This window comes from Rosa rugosa, chromosome 2 (genome assembly GCF_958449725.1).
Source record: "Rosa rugosa chromosome 2, drRosRugo1.1, whole genome shotgun sequence".
In the NCBI taxonomy this organism is placed as follows: Eukaryota; Viridiplantae; Streptophyta; class Magnoliopsida; order Rosales; family Rosaceae; genus Rosa; species Rosa rugosa.
Genome location: NC_084821.1, coordinates 6,879,113 through 6,896,719, shown reverse-complemented (window position 1 = coordinate 6,896,719; position 17,607 = coordinate 6,879,113). Strand labels below are relative to the sequence as shown.

At 37.7% G+C, this 17,607-nt stretch overlaps 2 protein-coding genes and 1 long non-coding RNA gene across 17 annotated transcripts; 1 reads left to right on the top strand and 2 right to left on the bottom strand.

Annotated features, from left to right (window-relative positions):
• Positions 1-309: 309 nt before the first annotated feature.
• Positions 310-5,623, bottom strand: LOC133732015 (beta-galactosidase 5-like). Of its 7 annotated transcripts, XM_062159473.1 has the most exons (7): positions 5,225-5,623; positions 4,834-4,904; positions 3,088-3,325; positions 1,697-1,806; positions 1,445-1,554; positions 710-926; positions 310-537 (listed from the first exon to the last, which is right to left on the bottom strand). In XM_062159473.1, the coding sequence occupies exons 3-6, from the start codon at positions 3,162-3,164 to the stop codon at positions 783-785; spliced, it is 441 nt and encodes a 146-aa protein (XP_062015457.1). In that variant the 5' UTR covers positions 3,165-3,325; positions 4,834-4,904; positions 5,225-5,623; the 3' UTR covers positions 310-537; positions 710-782. The 7 variants fall into 7 exon arrangements, with proteins under 7 accessions (XP_062015457.1, XP_062015452.1, XP_062015454.1 ...); XM_062159468.1 differs by lacking the exon at positions 4,834-4,904 and having other exon boundaries at positions 3,088-4,753; XM_062159470.1 differs by lacking the exon at positions 4,834-4,904 and having other exon boundaries at positions 3,088-4,750.
• Positions 5,624-5,691: 68 nt separating this feature from the next.
• Positions 5,692-10,936, bottom strand: LOC133732017 (uncharacterized). 9 transcript variants are annotated; one of them, XR_009856904.1, is made up of 7 exons: positions 10,804-10,927; positions 8,929-9,029; positions 8,428-8,594; positions 8,245-8,312; positions 7,892-8,068; positions 7,596-7,731; positions 5,692-7,496 (listed from the first exon to the last, which is right to left on the bottom strand). It is a non-coding gene; the product is annotated as an uncharacterized LOC133732017 (long non-coding RNA). The 9 variants fall into 9 exon arrangements; XR_009856905.1 differs by having other exon boundaries at positions 5,692-7,489; XR_009856899.1 differs by adding an exon at positions 10,366-10,447 and having other exon boundaries at positions 5,692-8,068; positions 10,804-10,936.
• A 5,379-nt stretch (positions 10,937-16,315) lies between these two features.
• Positions 16,316-17,043, top strand: LOC133732216 (chaperone protein dnaJ 11, chloroplastic). The gene has a single exon (XM_062159715.1). It carries the CDS (start codon positions 16,415-16,417, stop codon positions 16,874-16,876), a length of 462 nt encoding a protein of 153 aa, XP_062015699.1. The 5' UTR covers positions 16,316-16,414; the 3' UTR covers positions 16,877-17,043.
• The last annotated feature ends 564 nt before the right edge of the window (positions 17,044-17,607 follow it).

The window sequence follows — 17,607 nt, the reverse complement described above, 5'->3', positions numbered from 1 at the left end:
ATAAGTGGCTGAAAAGCAAAGCAGCTGAGTGTTTGGTAAACTGGCTTTTTATAAGAGCTGTTAGTGGCAAAAGCAGTGACAAAGTGTTTGGTAAACTCAAACTGGCTTGTGCTTTTTGTTTGTGGAAATGACCAAATTGGACATGAGAGATTACTTTACCTTGTTTGTTTGGTAATACAATGTTATTCAAATGTTTTTGTTATTATTTTTAATCTTTATTATGTTCTTATTAATTTTTGTTAACTTTCAATTTTTATAAATCATGGTGACCATATGAATATTGGACAATTTTAAAAATAACTTGTACAAATATATTAGTAACATTAATAACAATTGATTTCTGGTTCGCATCAAGTAACCACAAAAATATCATAACATATTCAAATGTCCACGTTATTACGCACTCATCAAACTTTGAGTATTGTTATTTTCAAACTTGAAGGGCACCAACAGTGGCTGCTGTGGTCACAACTTGCAGCATCTTCCTTGCAAAACCAGCACCTAAACATCCCGACCCTGTCTCCTACTATTAATGATCTGCAACAAATTCAACAATCACAAGAATCATCAAATATGCAGTAAAGAATGAATAACAGGGGATGAATCTATACTGCAGGTCCAAAAAACACATGCGTGAATATTTTTACCAAAAGGGAAGGAAAGAAAAACAACAAAGGGTATATGTATGGTACAGAGAGAAAGTGCTCACAAGAACTGAATGCAAGGATGAATAAACCTTAGACATGTTGACATCATCAAGGCCCAAGAAAGACCCACTCTCTTCAGTTTGGAGATTCTTGACTTTCTGATTCTTCTTCTATTATTTGCACCTTCTGCTCAGGACTCAAAGATGTTTGCTTCCTTGATCCAATCCTTGTAGATCCTAGTACTCCGAAGTTCCATGTCTCAAAGTGAGGACCATTGTTCTGTGACAAAATCAACAGGAAGTAGTTCAGTTACCATTGGACTAAAGTCATGAAATATGGCCAAGAATGTGACTACTTGGGAGTTTGGGATTCATTGCGAAGGTATAATAACGTAAACACCAAATCAAAAACTTTTAATCCAAGTCAAGTAGCCACATCTTTGTATGAATATCGAAAATTCTAATTATTCAAATCACAAAAGCACATCTGGTCTACATGCTCCCTAGTGTATCCTCCACTTTACTTTACATCAGAAAAGTGAACCTATATATTCATATGGTCTTCCAAATCCCATATCCAGATCCTGATTTAGTTATTTATATAAAGACACCACAAGAAGTTCTTTATTACATTGATTACTTATTTTTAAGCCATGTAATTTACTCGAGTACAAACTTTACCAAATTAACCAAGTCAATTATAGGGACCTGCAGTATAATATCAAGTTATCAACACGAACTTTGTATTGGTATATGAAATATTGAAAGTTAGTGAAAAATGCAAATCAAAGAACTAACCGGTAATCCAACAGCTACACTTAGAAGTGAAATGTTATTCACACCAGCATGCGTGTTTACATCTCCTGTAAAAGTAAATCTCTGGTCTTGCAGAACATCATAAGTTGATCCTATCATTACAGAACATCACCGACATTTAATTTAGATATAGGGGCATAGTTTTTTAAGTAGACCCAGGTGACCATTTACCTACCAAATCAAAAGTAGCTGGTATAATATCTCAAAACACAAGTATATAAACAATTTACATACCTGAGAGCTGGTCATTGATAAAGACATGCATAGCGTTCCCAGCAGACTGCACGGTGAGAATTGGATGCTTACCTCCACGCGGAAATGATGCAGATGGACTTATGTCGACACTAAGGGGAGTGTATTGTATATGGAATTAGTGAAACATTTTATGAAATCTATGGAATTTAAAAGTCTGGGTGTATTCAATATATTTCAGCAGTCCATGAAAGTCTTGGGGTATTCGATTAGGATTTTTAAAGACTTTATGAATTCCACCGAAATCTAGGAGTATCCAATTATGATTTCTAAAAATGAATAAAAGTTTAGAGGTATTCAAAATTTCATTCATATTTATGGAATTAGAAAATCAAGAATAATTATGGACTTTGTAGTGTTAACTATACATACCAAATTCCAATAATTTTCTAACCACCAAACCAAAGATTTGAAAAAGTCTATCAAAGTTTTTTTTTTTTTTTTTTAAATCTATCAAAGTTTTCTCTCTGCGTGCAAAGAGGTTGGTTATCTATCATCTCTCTTTCTTGTTTCTTCTTATCTTTTCTCTAATCTTTCATGATATCAATATTTTTTTGATACCCAACATGTTCATTGTAGTTGTTGAATAAGATTTTTTTTTTGTTCAATTGTGATACTTGGAACCCTAATAGCAATAAAAAATAATTTATGAAACCCTAAAACCCAAATATTGTGGTCTACCCCTAAAACCTTGAATAGTGTTGCTATGAAATACTGGGTTTTTTCTTATTAATTATTCTCATCGATTTGAATTTATATCATGGTTCAAGTAAAGCTTGAACAATTGAATTTCGATTGCTTGATTATAGATCAAGACATTGATCAATATTTTTATGACATATGTTAATAGGTGAAAACAAAATTGATGAGAATAATTAACCATAAACATCAAGTGATCTATATTGTATCTTTAAGTTGACTGGGAGATTAGAAATGAGAACAAACTAGCTAGACAGAGTAATAATCATTCATTTGAGTCAAGTTCTACTAGAAGATACTTGATCATTGAAGAGGCAATGAGTTATTATCTTGCTTTCCATTTGGACTGCATTGGTTGTGTTTTTTATTTTTTTTATTTTTATTTACTAGAAAATCTATAGAAGTCATTCATAATAAACTATATAGATTTTCAAGAATCAATAAAAAGTCTGTTGCTAAAATCAATGGTTTTAAGAAATCAATAGCAGTCTATCAACTTTTTAAAGAGTCTGTGAACTTTTCAAAAAGTCTGTCATTTAAAAAAAGTTTGCACAAATCCAAATACAATACACCCCCTTAAAACATCAAGTTCTGGAAAATTAGCTTATATAACTGGATATACATTTTTCGCAGATACATTGAATGGAAAAAGAAGTTCAGTTACTTAATCTCACCTGGTGGTGTACCATAGATAATCACTGGAGTCTCTAGTGATGTTCAACTGATCTAAGAAACCAATGACTGAACACATGTTGATATCTCCCTCCCCAACCCATTAAAGAGGCTGACAAACCTGTTGATATCTCCCTAAGGATGTAACAGTCGGATCAGCATTTAGCCGAGCTTGCTCGCATAACTTAACAGCTTTATGGAGTTCCATTAAGTGACCATACTTGGGTTGCCTGATTAAGCCTATCAAGTCAGTTACGAGTTAGGATGACTGCAAACTGGTACTTTAGGGTCATAGCTAATCAAACAAGAAGAGTCTGGAGATCCATAAATATGGATTTGCCTAGCCTAGTTCCACTGATGGTAACCACTAAACTAAATTTGTAAAGCATATGAACTATTAGTTCCTATATTAGCCTAGTTCCTTTACCAGTTCTTAAATTGTACACCTCGCAACCTATATTAGCTTCTTCTAAGTTGTTCAATGCAGCAATGTGCCCATGACAGCAACCTTGCTAACATATAGCTGAAAAAAGAAAAGGTCTGCAGCCTTAATTAGCTTACCCACTCATGAGACTTGAAACACCATACTACTCTTAAGTTTCACTTGCAAGTAACGGTAAATTCTACAAAAACATCAAGATAGCTAAATACAAGTACAAGCAAATACCCAAGGTATGAACAAACTACGAATGAAATTTGGAGAAAAGGCATCTGATCCTTATCTAGTTCTATTTGTTGTTCAATTGTTTCAATTTGTTCTCCCTATCTTTTCAAAAACAGGACTAGAACCTAATACAGGAATCCATATCAAAGTAGCACGATAGAATCAACACAAAAGCCACATGATTAAAATTCAACAAACAAGTATGCAGCCTCTAGCAGTTAGTAATGAAATATTCATAGCAAAAGAATACATTTTGCTTCTCAATAAAATTTCTGTTTTCATCTATTCTCAATCCATTGTGAAACATGAACTTATTCTTCATTTGAATGCATACAAATTGAGTATTAGCATATAGAACGTTTTAATCACTTCAGTATGAACAGCTTGAATTGCAAGGGTAAAGCACCAGAAAAAGCCAAATACGTTCATACCAACTCAACATAACTAATTAGTGCAATCTCAATAGTTTTATCAGACTCCAAAGATTTCCCCAAAGTAAAATTAACCATGAAAACGATAAACAAAAGCATATGCAGTAAACAAACCAAAACAAAGCCCTCCACTTCAGATACTTTCTCCCCTTTTGCCTTTCTACAAATCTGATCAAAACCAGCAAAACCAAACTCTCAAATGTTCACCTTTGCTGCTGAAATCAATCTAGCATAGATCAGTGGCTCAATCAACAAGTGACTTTTCTGTGAACATCTCTAAGCATAATGTCCACCAATAAATATAGTGACTCAATACTTCTTGGTCCTTTAGAATCTGATATCATTTAGACATAACCATGTGATCCTTCAAAACTCAAATGCCTATGTCTACAGCCAAACCCCACATAACTTCCTCCTTACGTACAACTCTTTTGAAATTCCAGATCGATATTTTACTAAGCAACTTCCCACCTATATATACTAATAAACATACATATTATCCCAAAACAATGATCATTGTATTTCAAAACCAAACCGGGTGACTATCAAATTTTACCAAGCTGAAGTGAGCTGCTGCAGTTAAAACATACAAAGACACACATGTATCAAAGCGATAGCAGAGCAATGAGTAAGTAATAAAGATCAAACATTACCCTTTACTTGCCCAGAAAAAAAACAGAATTCACTCTCAAAGTTGCATTGCTGACACATGTTCAACTTCCACCTAGTCAAAAGGGGATCAACACCAATCAACACAAGTTAAAAGAGTCCAGAAAATTCACCAAAACAAAATCAAACTCAACCCACTACACATATCCAATGCTACAAGGACGCTGGCAGTACTCAAATAATAGGCAAATTGAATTGAGCAAATCCCCGAAATTGAGTAAATAGATGTTTTGATCACAACACTATATATATATATATATATGCATGCTACAAATCGCAATTTCTACCACTCATATTCAAAAACCAGAACAAAACTGATCTCGAATATTCATCAAAATCACAGAAATTTGAAACTGAAATAAATTAAAAAAGAACCTGAATCAAATTGCCAAGCAGCCTTGCTTGATTGAGACTTCAATTTCCAACCCGAAATCGTGATGAGAGGCTACGTGAGACGGCATCAGAGGGAGAGAGATCGATATCGAGATTGATGCGGCATCTGTGATGAGGGAGAGAGATTGATATCGACAAGGGTTTCATGGCAACGAGTAATTGCTTCAATCAAAGGAGGTTAGTTTCCGGTATTATAGAAATTTCATTAATCTACCGTAACCAGCGCCACAGTGATCTTCGGGCTTCTGCTTCTAAAAGCTCGATTGAGGCTGCTTCTGCTTTTCGACGGAAGCTGCAGCAGCTTCTTGAAAAAGCTGATAAGAAGTTCGGTTACCAAACACTTTTGGGTCTTCTGCTTATAAGCGGGGGAGCAGAAAAGCCCCCCCCCCTCCCCCCACCCCCCAACGCAGCCATCTAATGCATCAAAGTACGTGAAAAGTCATCGTAAAGATAGCTAAGCTCTTTAGGTCATCAAAAGAGTGAAATGAATTGCAGTTAGAGTAATCTGTACAGTATAGAATCTCAATGTGTTAAACTATAACACAGTACAACTTTTCGTTGTGAACTACTTTTCCTTTAATCATCTATATCTCTCTCTTCTTTTGATGCTAATGACAAAAGGGAAAATCAAGTTACATTCATTAGTGATTCAATCGGCCGGCAAAGAAAACCGACACAGTGGGCAAAACCTGCTCTGCGCCGGCCACTTCACAATGCAAATTCCATGATAAAGATGCAAACATGATCGGGTTGCTTCGAAACCAACCACCATCAATGGCGCTCCTTGACCTGTTTTCATACATCCATAGGTCAAGTTTGAGTCCATGTTTCTTTTTCCTAACGTAGACATTGCCGGCCTCCCAGGTCTGCTTTCTGGCCTCAACGTTGATATCCATCACGAACTGTGTACATAGAAGCTCTTCGTCAGGTTCATTAACCTCTGATATAGATAACCTGCAAGAGTTGTCAATCACGACTTCCATATGGATCTGATATCAGTAGAAAATTAAGAAGAAAGATAGGCACACGAAATGACTAATTGAAGATATACATGTGTCTATATACCACACACACACACCTAGTTTAATTGGGAGAGTGAATTTCCCCTATTAGGTTAGGAAAAGGATTATATATGAACTCAGGTTCCCCCAATTAGGTTAGGAAAAAGGATTACATATAAACTCAGGTTCCCCAATTAGGTTAGGTAAAAGATTCATTCTCCCAATTAAACTGGCCGGGATTACTTCCCTGCCAAGAAATGGACGTACAGCAATAATTAATTGAGGAAGAACAATGTGAAGTTCAGGGAGACAGCCAGAAGAAAAGAATTCATTTCATTAAATAAAGGAAAATAGGTGTAAAAAAAGATTTGGGATGGGATACAATTCAATTGATTGGGTTTGTTACTTTGGGAGTTTGGGTTTATGACATTGTTGGCACCCTAGTTTTGAGTTTCTTTTTCGTTTTTTTGGCAAATGGTCTAACAAAAGTTTGAAATGACACCTTTGATGAAAACTATGTGACAAACTTTGACACAAAACGAGTCCAAATTAAGACCATGTGACACGACTTTCCTCCATGCTTTCGCCAAACACCTTGTTCTCATGCTCGAGTACTTTTCATCAATTTTTCCTACTTTAGATTCCCAATGAAGTGCCGAACTGGTCATGAAAAAGTACTTCATTACAGTAATCGGCCAAAAAAGAACAGAAAATATATAAAAAAAACACTCATAAGGTCCAATTGTAACAGTAGTGTCATTACAGGCCGATCACCGGACATTCAAAGGAACCCCACGATCCTAAACTGATTGACATCTCAGAATCTCAGATATATAGTACTGCACAGTGCACGCACTATCACACATAGTCAACTGATGCGTTGCACAATCCATCACCACCATTTACTAACCAGTTCTAATCTCTTCACTTAATATAGGCAAAATAATCTAATCAGCTCTTGTTTTCAATATCTCACAAAAAGGTTGGAATGAATTGATCAACATCCTTGTAACGGCAGTGGTAGACATGGAAATTCAGATAGTATGTACAAATCAAATTGAATGGACCAAGATGAATAATCAACCCACATAAGCAATGTGCACATTACTGAATTAGGTACGTAGTAATGATAATCAAGGTAACATGCCATAAAAGAATTACCAAAAAGAAAAAAGCATGCTGTAAGAAGTTACCTTGCTGGACTGCTGTAAAAATATTAATATCTTCAGATTCCAAAATCTCTTTTCTGCATTCTTCATGCCTCTTATCAATTAGTATTGACAATGTCCCATTATCATCGACATGGCCAAACAAATTGAGCCAGGAATTGGGATGCTTAATCTTCTTGTTACCTGGCATAACCGGCACCTGGCAGAACTGGCAAAAACAGTTCTGCTTGGTAAATTTTCATCACACCAGCCTCAGCTGCCTCCAATGTTAGATAAAAAAAATCCTCCAAACCACTCTCACAAACTGCAGTTCAGCATTCTGAAAGAGAAACCAGAACTTTATATTTAGTATATATGCAGAACCTATAGTAAGAAACTCATTCTCCGCAGCAGGGATAAATCATTCAAGAAACAGATCAAAAATGTTTAATGGAAGGCATGCATATTAGACATTAAATAAATCAGTCATAAAAATCAACCAGAAAAGCTAAAGCGCGAGGTAGAATAATAGCATGCTGCTTTTACGAATTCAGGATGTCGTTGAACATTTCCACGGCCCAATGTCCAAATCTTTGCATCTTGCCATTATTTGAAAAGTCATATGCAGGTTCGATACGACATAGTTTGATACATGAGTTTATAGAACAGTGAAGTCCCTGTTCAAAGACAGAAAAGTGAATGCGTGAGAGTTGAGACTTGAGACAGTCCTCTTGAACAAGAGGCTAACATTGAACAATAAAAGGCAGATGGTGGTCCAGGCCCATGCCATCATCATCTGTTATACATGGACATGACATGAAGGTAATAAGCAAAACCGATGGCTTGCAAATACCTTCATTTTACGCATTGGAATTTGATTCTTGGCTTGGTCTTCATGATCCTTCTGAGCAAAGAAGTTTTCTGGTTCAAGTAAATAAATTACCCGGCATCAATATCCTTAAATTTATTGCTTTGTCAATTGAACTTAGAGATGTAACCAACATAACTTCACAAACTGAAGTGCCAGAATAGTTACCTAGGTGATCAAATAGTGCTATAGGCCGGACACCCATCATCGACGACAAGACAGAACCATTCCAAAAAACATGCCGTCAGTGAAATTTACCGAAACTTTTGCTTGGTAAAGTTTAGCCACACCGGCATCAACTGCCTCCAATGTTATAACATATAGGCTGCTAATTCCTGTGCACAGCAGATGCCTATGTGACTTCACAACTCTCACAAACCGCAGTTGCGCATTCTAAAAATTAGAACCCAAAATACTTTACTTCAAACAACTAAACAATAAGAAACCCCATTAAACAGATCATAAAACAACTAAACAATGACCTAAAGCTATCATTACTCTAAAACAATTGCATTTTACCGAAAAAGCATCAAGCTTTAAACAACTAACATTAACCTAAAGCCATCCTTAATCTCAAAAACTTAAATTTTACTCAAAAAGCATTAAGCTTTAAACAACTAACATTTTCCTAAAGCTTTCATTAATCTCATAGTGCTATCAATTCGATACCTTTCGCTTGTTGAACTCTTCGATGGCGAAACGGGCAGCTGGCCAGCCAAAACGGGCAGCCATGGCTCTAATCCTCCTAAATCCATATAATAATCAAACACCTGTTCAAAACAAACCAACCAAAATAAGCAGAAGAGCAATTCCAATGTGGGTTATGTACCTTAGGCTCTTTTTTTTTTTTTTTTTTTGGTTTTATGGCTTGAATAATCGAATCGGTGGCGGAAGTAATGACCAGCGGGAAACCCGAAACGGCGTCGTTTTGGGGTTTGGGTTTTTTGTCGATGGCAAAAGCCCTAAGCGTCAGAATGCCACTTCTGTTGTTGTGAATAGAGTTAGTCGCCATCTTTGCGAGTGCAGAACGAATCGCCATGGCCATGTTCACAGTTTTGGAGAAGGGAGTGAATGAAGAAGAGATGGCGGGAAAAAGAGACGGAGGGAATAAGGAGCAGAGAACAGTAAACCCGTATAACGACGGCGTTTTGTTATTGGACTATTAAACACAAGCCCAGCCCATCTTAGAAAAAGATGTGGTTTGTAACTTGGCACAAAAGAAAGAGGTCTGGGGTTTTGGCTGGAAAGAGGCTTGCGGATCTCGGTGAGAGATCGATCAAGGTTTATGGATTTTCGGTTTGTGCTTGCAAAGCTGGGGAATAATTGTGTGCGGAGTGAGACAGGAGGATTGGTAGCAAACATTGGTTGGGGCCTTTGACACTAGAACCCTAAAGTATGTTAATATTTAGGATGAAGATGAATACCAAAAGCTGATGCAGAAGCGCATTAAAAGTCGACGCGAGAGTTGTTGGTTGAAGGATTGGTATGGTGGTGGACAACTTTAGCTGTGGAACAGTTCTAGAAACAAAAGAATGCCCAAGCAGTAAAGGCAAGTTGCCAGGAGTAATTGGGGGCACTTCTACATTATCTAACGTTGGAGGCAGTCGATGCTGAAGTTGTCAAAATGTACCATGACTATCCTGATGACCCATGGCGTTCAACAAGAAAAAGGTTTAAATAAAAGCTTGAAGATCCTAGAAGGAACCTTGGGGGGGGGCTCACAACTAATTTTTTCGTTCAAAACACTTTCTCAGGGATTGCAAATGGATGATCAATCCTGAGTACTGATATTGAACAGAATGTATTGTAAAATCAACAAACCAACTAAAGCAATAAAGAACACATGTTTTGTTGACGCAATAAAACCCTATCGAGAGAAAACATCTGCATGGCCTTTACTCTTGAAAGATCAAAACCAAAATCACTAATGAAACCAAATTACAAGATTACAACACAGAGGTTACACTGATCGCGGCAACCTTTCTAGACTCACTCATTAGACTATTTGTACTCAATTCTTGCTAATTGTTTACACAAGTGAACAACTCAGAAATGTCAACAAAGACACAAGCTATGAACGCAGCAAGTTCTTCTTGAAGATTTCACCTTTGAAGATTGCAGTACCCAATTGACCTCATGGGATGCAAGAGATGAATATGCATGATTGAATGGTTTGTTGTTCTTCAAACTGTTTTCAACATGGAACAAGACACTATGAAAAACAAAAAACCAAAGAGATAACTCTTTAAAAACAAAGGGATTGAAAACCAAAACAATTTTCAATTGCCGAGAATGAACAGAGTATCCAAGTATATACAGGAGGAAGAGGAAAATCAGTTCACTTAACAACCCCCTAAGCTCAGTTGGAGTAGGTAAAGCCATACCCTTAATTTCATATTGCACATGTAAACCCATACCCCAAATTTCAATTTGGAAAACCAAATTTAGAAGCCAACATCTAAATTCCTTAATCAAGGTTGACACAAGAATAGAACCCATGAAAAACCCATGATTTTGTGAAAGGGAAGCAATGCAAGAGCTTACCTGAGCCATGAGGAAGAGAAGACTTCTTCTGATTTTCAAGCATGGAGTTTCGACACGACAGCAAGCTAAGATGGGAAAGCAAGACAACAAACTGATCTTCAACTTGGTCTTTCGACAGCAAGACAACCACAAAGTGAGACAAATTGTAATTAAACAATTATGGTCTGGAGATTGACTTCATCATACTTGAATTGGGCTTGATGAATAAACTCATGACTTGGGCTTCTTCAAACTTGGGCTTCTTAATTAGTAGAGTATTGTAAAAAGGAATGCTAATTCTAAACTTATACTAACAAAGCTGCATTGCTATCCGCGTACTTCTAACTAATGGTTTGTTTTGTTTGTATTTCTGTTGTTTAACTTATGGTTTCGATCTCTATCAGAACTCCCAGCTACAGTTTATAAGAGTGGTGCCGGCAAGCGTGATGGAGGACATCAGTGATGATATAATTTATATTCTAACATTGGAGCAGTTGATGATGGTGCGGTGAAAACTTACCAAGCAGAAGCCTTGGTAAGCAGACTTTTTATATGTTCCAGTGAGCCCGATCAGATGGGCACCTTAATCGGGTTGTTTGGCCTTATAGATGATGATGATGGGAGTTTGTTAAAAGTAATTGACAACCGGCATAGGAAATGGTGCAAAGAAATTACTTGTGGCGAAGGTAAACTTTCTAACTAGCATGCTAGCTACACTTTAAGTATATTTCGATCATCACATTACGAATCTAACTCACTACTACGCACATTGCTCTTGTTTAACCTGTTTTGTTTCTGTTTATTTAATAGCACTCCACACATGTCTTGACAATTGTCACTAACTTTACAATTTTCAAGCTATAGATCGCAACAACACACAATAACAAGAAATGTTTTGTAGTGCATTTATGTATTAGGATTAATTCCAGTTTACCTACCTGAACTTTCACCAATTCTTCATGTTAGTCCCTGAACTTCCAATTTCATCAAGACTACCCCTGAACTCCCAATTTCCATCAGCCGTGTCCAATTTTCAAAGCTCCATCCAATTTGAACGTTAAGTGATGACGTGGCAGGAGATGGAATTGCTAAATTCCTATACTACCCCTTGTCAAAGAAAAAAACGAAAAAAAAAAACTCTTCAATTTTCTTGGTATGCCTAAGCCGCACAACCTTAAGGTTAACACTGTTGTACATCTTCTCAAAGGTGAAGACCATGGCAAATCTAGACAAACTTAAGATTTCAATTTCTAGATTATTTTGCCTCTCATGCCCATGCCATGTTAATCACGGTTGGGTTCTTTGAACTTAATTTGCTGCTAAGACTACATAAATTTCTTTTGACTTCGTCAACATGAATTTAGATTCCAACATGAACTCAGATGTCAACATGATCCCAGATTCTAACAAGAACCCAGATTTTATACAATTCCATTAGCAAAATCAATTCAAAGCAACCAAACGATACAAAAATAGAGCGACCCACTCCTAGAACAATCACAATGAAGACAACCCGGATGAAAATTCAATCCCTTTTGAAGCTGGAATTGAATCTGAGCCACAACCAAAATCTCCATTGTAAAAAGTAAAACTAGATTGACCCACAATATGAAATATACCAAATCGGAGGAGCTTAATTAGTATACCTTGAGGCTCTCCACCACTCTGGAAACCATTTCGTGCTCGAGCCCGGCGTAAGTGTTCTTCTGATCACAGTGATGAATCAAGGTGCAATGACCAAAGTAAATCGATCTAGTACTCTGCCTTTTTGGACTGAGACGTCAAGGAGAGTTGGGCATCCTCGACCAAATCGTGCACGTCTGAAATCGTTGTTGACAAGCGGAGGTTTTGGCGTGATGGCGGTGAAGCAAGGAGGTGTGCCTCGTTTTGCAGGGATAGCGGCGCAAAGCTCTGAGTTCCGATCTATGGTCGGGGTTTTGGGGCTTTGGTCCTTCGTGCAATCCTTACTCCAAATATGGTGGTGGTGTGGCTCGATTTTCATCGGGGATTGAAGAATACCGAAGTGCAGAGCCAAGAGCTCCGGCGACGGTGCGTGATTGGGTTTTCCGGCGTCAGTTCGTGATCAAACTTCTAGGTTTTGAGGTTCTAATTGATCTGAACATGTTGCTGATGAAGGTGTGTTGAAGAGATGACCGGAAATAGACGAAGGTCGCCGAGTACCACGGCGGAACTGTGATGTCTTCGCGTGGTGGCTGCAGGCGGTGTACTCCAAGGGCTAAGGCAGGGTGTCAGCAATCCTTGCCCTCCGATCACTATCGACCTCCGCCAACCCCCGCATCCCCTTCGTCAATCTCCTCACCTCCCGAATCCTAACCTTCTAGATTGCCGGCGTCGCCATCCCCACCATCCATTCTCTCACCGAGGCCTTCATTGTTAGAATCGTGAACCCATTCAACTTTAATTTCTTTTCTTTTTCCTTCAGAATCGCCATTTTGGGTTTAGAGTTTTTCAGTGAGGGGGTGGAGGGAGGTGAAATGGAAATCGAGGTTAGATCAGGTCAGAGAGGAGAGAGAAGAGGTCGAAGTGGGATTGAAGGAAGAAGAAGATATATTTTTTTGTTCTGATATTTTTTTGTCTTGAAATGACCATTTTAGCCCTTACAGTGGGCCCTGGCATCAGATTTAACGTTCAAATTGGACGGAGCTTTGAAAATTGGACACGACTGATGGAAATTGGGAGTTCAGGGGTAGTCTTGATGAAATTAGAAGTTCAGGGACTAACATGAAGAATGGGTGAAAGTTCAGGTAGGTAAACTGGAATTAATCCTATGTATTAATACATGAATGTAAATCAGTTTCATATTGACCACTTTATATTATGTTAGTTTACCATTACATGGAGTTAGTTTACAATAATATATAGATTTATTAATGCACAAGAAATGGAAATTGTTTGAATTTATAGGTAATAAGAATGCATCTTATTCTCCATTGTTATGGTTAGATACGTTTTTTTTTTGTTCTAATTTTTATTTTATTTTTAAGAGTCAATCCAGTGCTCTCGTATGCTATTAGTTGGGTTTGTAACAGGTCCACAGACGTTTTTATTGAACTGGTTTTTGGTCCTCGATCAACTATATACTGCAATGGCTAAAACAATTGCTAGGTGCCAACATAGAGGTCTGCGACCACAGTCCCTTGATCCTTAGCTGCCCGCCGTCGCAGGCACAGTCATTATATACAAGGTCAAATGATTCGCCGGAGGGAGCGAGAAATCTTCAATGCAAAGCCCCGAAGGTGAAAGATCATGTTCACATGCTCGCAGGGTGGTTAAGGCTTCTCACACAAACATGACTAGCTAGCATGCAATTGGTATTTCCATCCCATTACCATTCATAGATTAACATGTATATTTTAACCTAAAATCGAAGAACCAGGTTTTTAAATCCAAATCACGCCGAATAAATTGACATAGTCCGAGTCAGTGTCCATTTTAGTGCACTGCACACATTGTTGGACTTTTTCAGTTTAATTACTAATAAACTGGGAGTTTGTGGAAGACCATATCTTATTGTCTTATTCTCTCCTGTCTCCTCTCTTGCTTCTATTATCATTCTCATCATCACCCATTAACGAACTCGATTATTATAATCAGGAAAAAGGTCAAAAGGCCATGAAATTATACAGATTTTTCTTAATTTCTTTCTTTCATCAGGAGACTATCGTTTTTTCTTTCCTTTCCTTCCGCAAGAAACTACTCTTATTTCATGAAAGACGATGAAGTATCAAGATACACGAGGGTTTTCATACTGCCTTGCTTCATTACTATCATAATTAATATCTCTATAGAAGGCGATTCTAAGCTTTTTATTGACTGCGTCCAAGACAAGGTTGCTGTTCCTTCGAGAATTAAAATTCTGATTCAAGATATTAGGCACTTGGCTCGGCAGTTACCTCCATTTTCTTTAGGCATATATACCAAGAAGCAATTTGTTGCAGATCATCTAACTTTCTTAGCTCATCAATCTCAGAACCCTCCGGTGTGGTTTTTTTGTCTTCCCCTTACTGTGTCCCTAGCTTTCCATTTAGAGCAGTTGAAAAGGGGAGTTGGTCAAGGTTTTGTGTTGTTGTTTTTTTGTTTTCTTTCTGTCATCAAAGAAAAAATTGCTCTATACATTATTTGCACATACGAACGGTGATTCTGCTCAACTCGCTCCAACCCATGTATTATGACGAAATTTCCAGTGCATAAAATGTAAGTACGGTGGGAGTCTTCTACAACCATAAAATATCTCATTCCTCTACATGTTCCTGTTTTTAGAGAAGAAAAAAAAAAGTTTATTAAAAAGAAAAGAGAAAGCCTTCTAGAAGACTTGCACAATGAGTACCAACTCTTATTTTCTTTGGCAAGTTAAGCACCAACTCTTTGTCTATGTGATAAAGATGCAACCTTTTTAGGCTTCCATGCTCAAAAGGAAAATGCAAGGCAACCTCTTCATCATTGTGCCGCTGTGCCATTGTCCCACGTCAGAGTTAATGCCATAGGACCAGTAGAGAGGGTTAGCCTTAGGGCAAAGACAAGGGCTTCTAGAACCTCTTATACGTGTAATCGTGAAAATACTCGTGACACTCTAATCTCTGTTTATGGTGGGTGGTCATTTTCATTCTCTTTAAGTTTAATTAGGCCTTCTAGAAACTTTGGCACGTGCGAGAGCTTGTAGAGTTGTAACTTTTACCAACAATGAGGAATTTTGTGTTGTACATTGGCTAAGAAAAAGGTCACGGGCATGGCATGGTCACGGTCACGGCCTATACTTCGTACCAAGCTCATACTTACCCATCTTCTTGTGTTAGGTCAAGTAATACTTATTCATCTCTTCAGCGTACTAATCTTAAACTTTTACTTAGTTTTAGTAGGTCCGAATTCTTTTTTTGTGTGATGACTGATTCTATTCACCAAATTTTATCACCAAACAAAATGTTTTAATGTTAAAAGTCTAAATTTTAAATAAACAAATAACGATCGCGGCACCAACCTGTTTACCAACTTTTTAATAGCGTAACACGTGATGCATGATACTGTTTGTCATGCCATCTGTTACATCATTACAAAAGTAGGACTTATCGTGGAACCTTGAGTATGAAAACATAGCTTTCTCTCATAACCTAAGATAATGCATGCCAAAAGACACTGGAAAAAAATTCACCAAAACTCTGAACCTTACGATCAGATAATTTGATCGATAATATGTTGAATAATGTCAGTTACAAAGTGATCTTGTCATAAGTTGGTGTACCACTACCATTTAGTCAGCATAGTAATAAAACAAAAGTGGATAAGAAATCAACTTACTGATGTGGCAATGCCATATGTAGTGAACAAAGATAAGCATAGGATTAATGAAAGTCATAAAAAATAATTTATCAATATCATTAATATCGATAGTTTCTAGAAGAATATTGTTTTGAGTCCAAACAGAGGGAGTGCAACGTCAGCGCCCCCAGAGAAAAACCTCCACACACAGTTTTTGCTGCTTCCACACACAGTTTTTGACTCCTATAAATACCGACCCCTTCTTTTCTTTTTCAAAATTCCCAATTTCAATTCACACCTACAAATCGATCCCCAATTTCTTCTTCAAATTTCCCATATCACCTTCCACGGACCGCCAATGTCTGCAACCCTAGCGCTCTCCGGCCTCTCCTTCTCCGCCGCGGCGAACCACAGGCTCTCCTCCGCCGCTTTTACCGACATGCCCCTGCCTCGCCGGCAGCTGAAGGTCTCCGTGAGGGCGTTCGCCGAGACGGAGCGGCGGCCGGCGACGGCGGCTCCGGCGAGCCTGTACGAGGTTCTGCAGGTGAAGAACAACGCGTCGCAGACGGAGATCAAGTCGGCGTACAGGAGCTTGGCGAAGCTGCACCACCCGGACGCGTCGTCGGAGTCCGAATCGGACGGCCGGGATTTCATCGAGATTCACAACGCGTACGCCACGCTGTCGGATCCGGCGGCCAGAGCGATGTATGATCTGTCGCTGAGTGCTCATGTTCATTGTGATCGCCGGAGAAGCGCCGTCGGGTTTCGGCCCAATGGGTTTTATTCGACCCGGAGGTGGGAAACGGACCAGTGCTGGTAGAATCCCGCTGGGACCAATCCACCTATTTTTCATTTTTTTTTTTCTCTTTTTTTTTTCTTTTGTTTTTTGGCCGCGTAGAATTTTAAGAATCACGACCTGTAAAGAGTAGAAGAGAAATTTTGTAAATTCTTATCACTATGAACTATGCAGTGAATATTTTTAGTTCATTTTTCTTCGTCAGTTATTTTTTTATAAGGCCCGTGTAGCTCTTCTCAAATCTTGATTGATGAACTTTCGAGTATAATAAGGGCATCTCCAACAGAATAGTTAAATTCAATTTTTAGCTATATATAACTAGTTTTTAATGAAAATTCAACTCTAACAGACTAGCTATAGCTAAGTTAAATTTAACTTAAGCTAGACAATCAAGAATAGCTAAAGTAAAAGTTATATTTCTCTCTCCTCTTTTGTTCACATGTCAATTTATAATTCGATGAAATATAGTATATCACTTACAAAAGCTATTACTGCTAATCAATAGCTATATTTCTTAACTTTAGCTAAATTTAACTAAAATATAACTTCAACTGTTGGAGATGCTCTATCTCCAACAGTAATACTTATATTCATAGCTAAAAGTAGCTAAAAGTGAAATATAACTAGTTAGCTATTGAGTTATGCTCCAGTAGAATACCTAAATCCCAAGTTAAATTTAGGTTTTAGTTAAATTTTCTCTCATCCTAGCTAAATATAGCTAGAGAATTTAGCAAAAGTTAAATTTAACTTTTGTT

What these genes read in the sequence shown, in the direction of transcription:
- LOC133732216 (XM_062159715.1), top strand. Translation starts at nt 16,415, where the DNA reads ATGTCTGCAACCCTAGCGCTCTCCGGCCTCTCCTTCTCCGCCGCGGCG.
- LOC133732015 (XM_062159473.1), bottom strand. Translation starts at nt 3,164, where the DNA reads ATGTGTTCAGTCATTGGTTTCTTAGATCAGTTGAACATCACTAGAGAC. An exon ending in TATCTATGGTACACCACCAG is followed by an intron (nt 1,807 to 3,087) that starts GTGAGATTAAGT and finishes CACTCCCCTTAG; the next exon opens with TGTCGACATAAGTCCATCTG. An exon ending in TATCAATGACCAGCTCTCAG is followed by an intron (nt 1,555 to 1,696) that starts GTATGTAAATTG and finishes CTGTAATGATAG; the next exon opens with GATCAACTTATGATGTTCTG.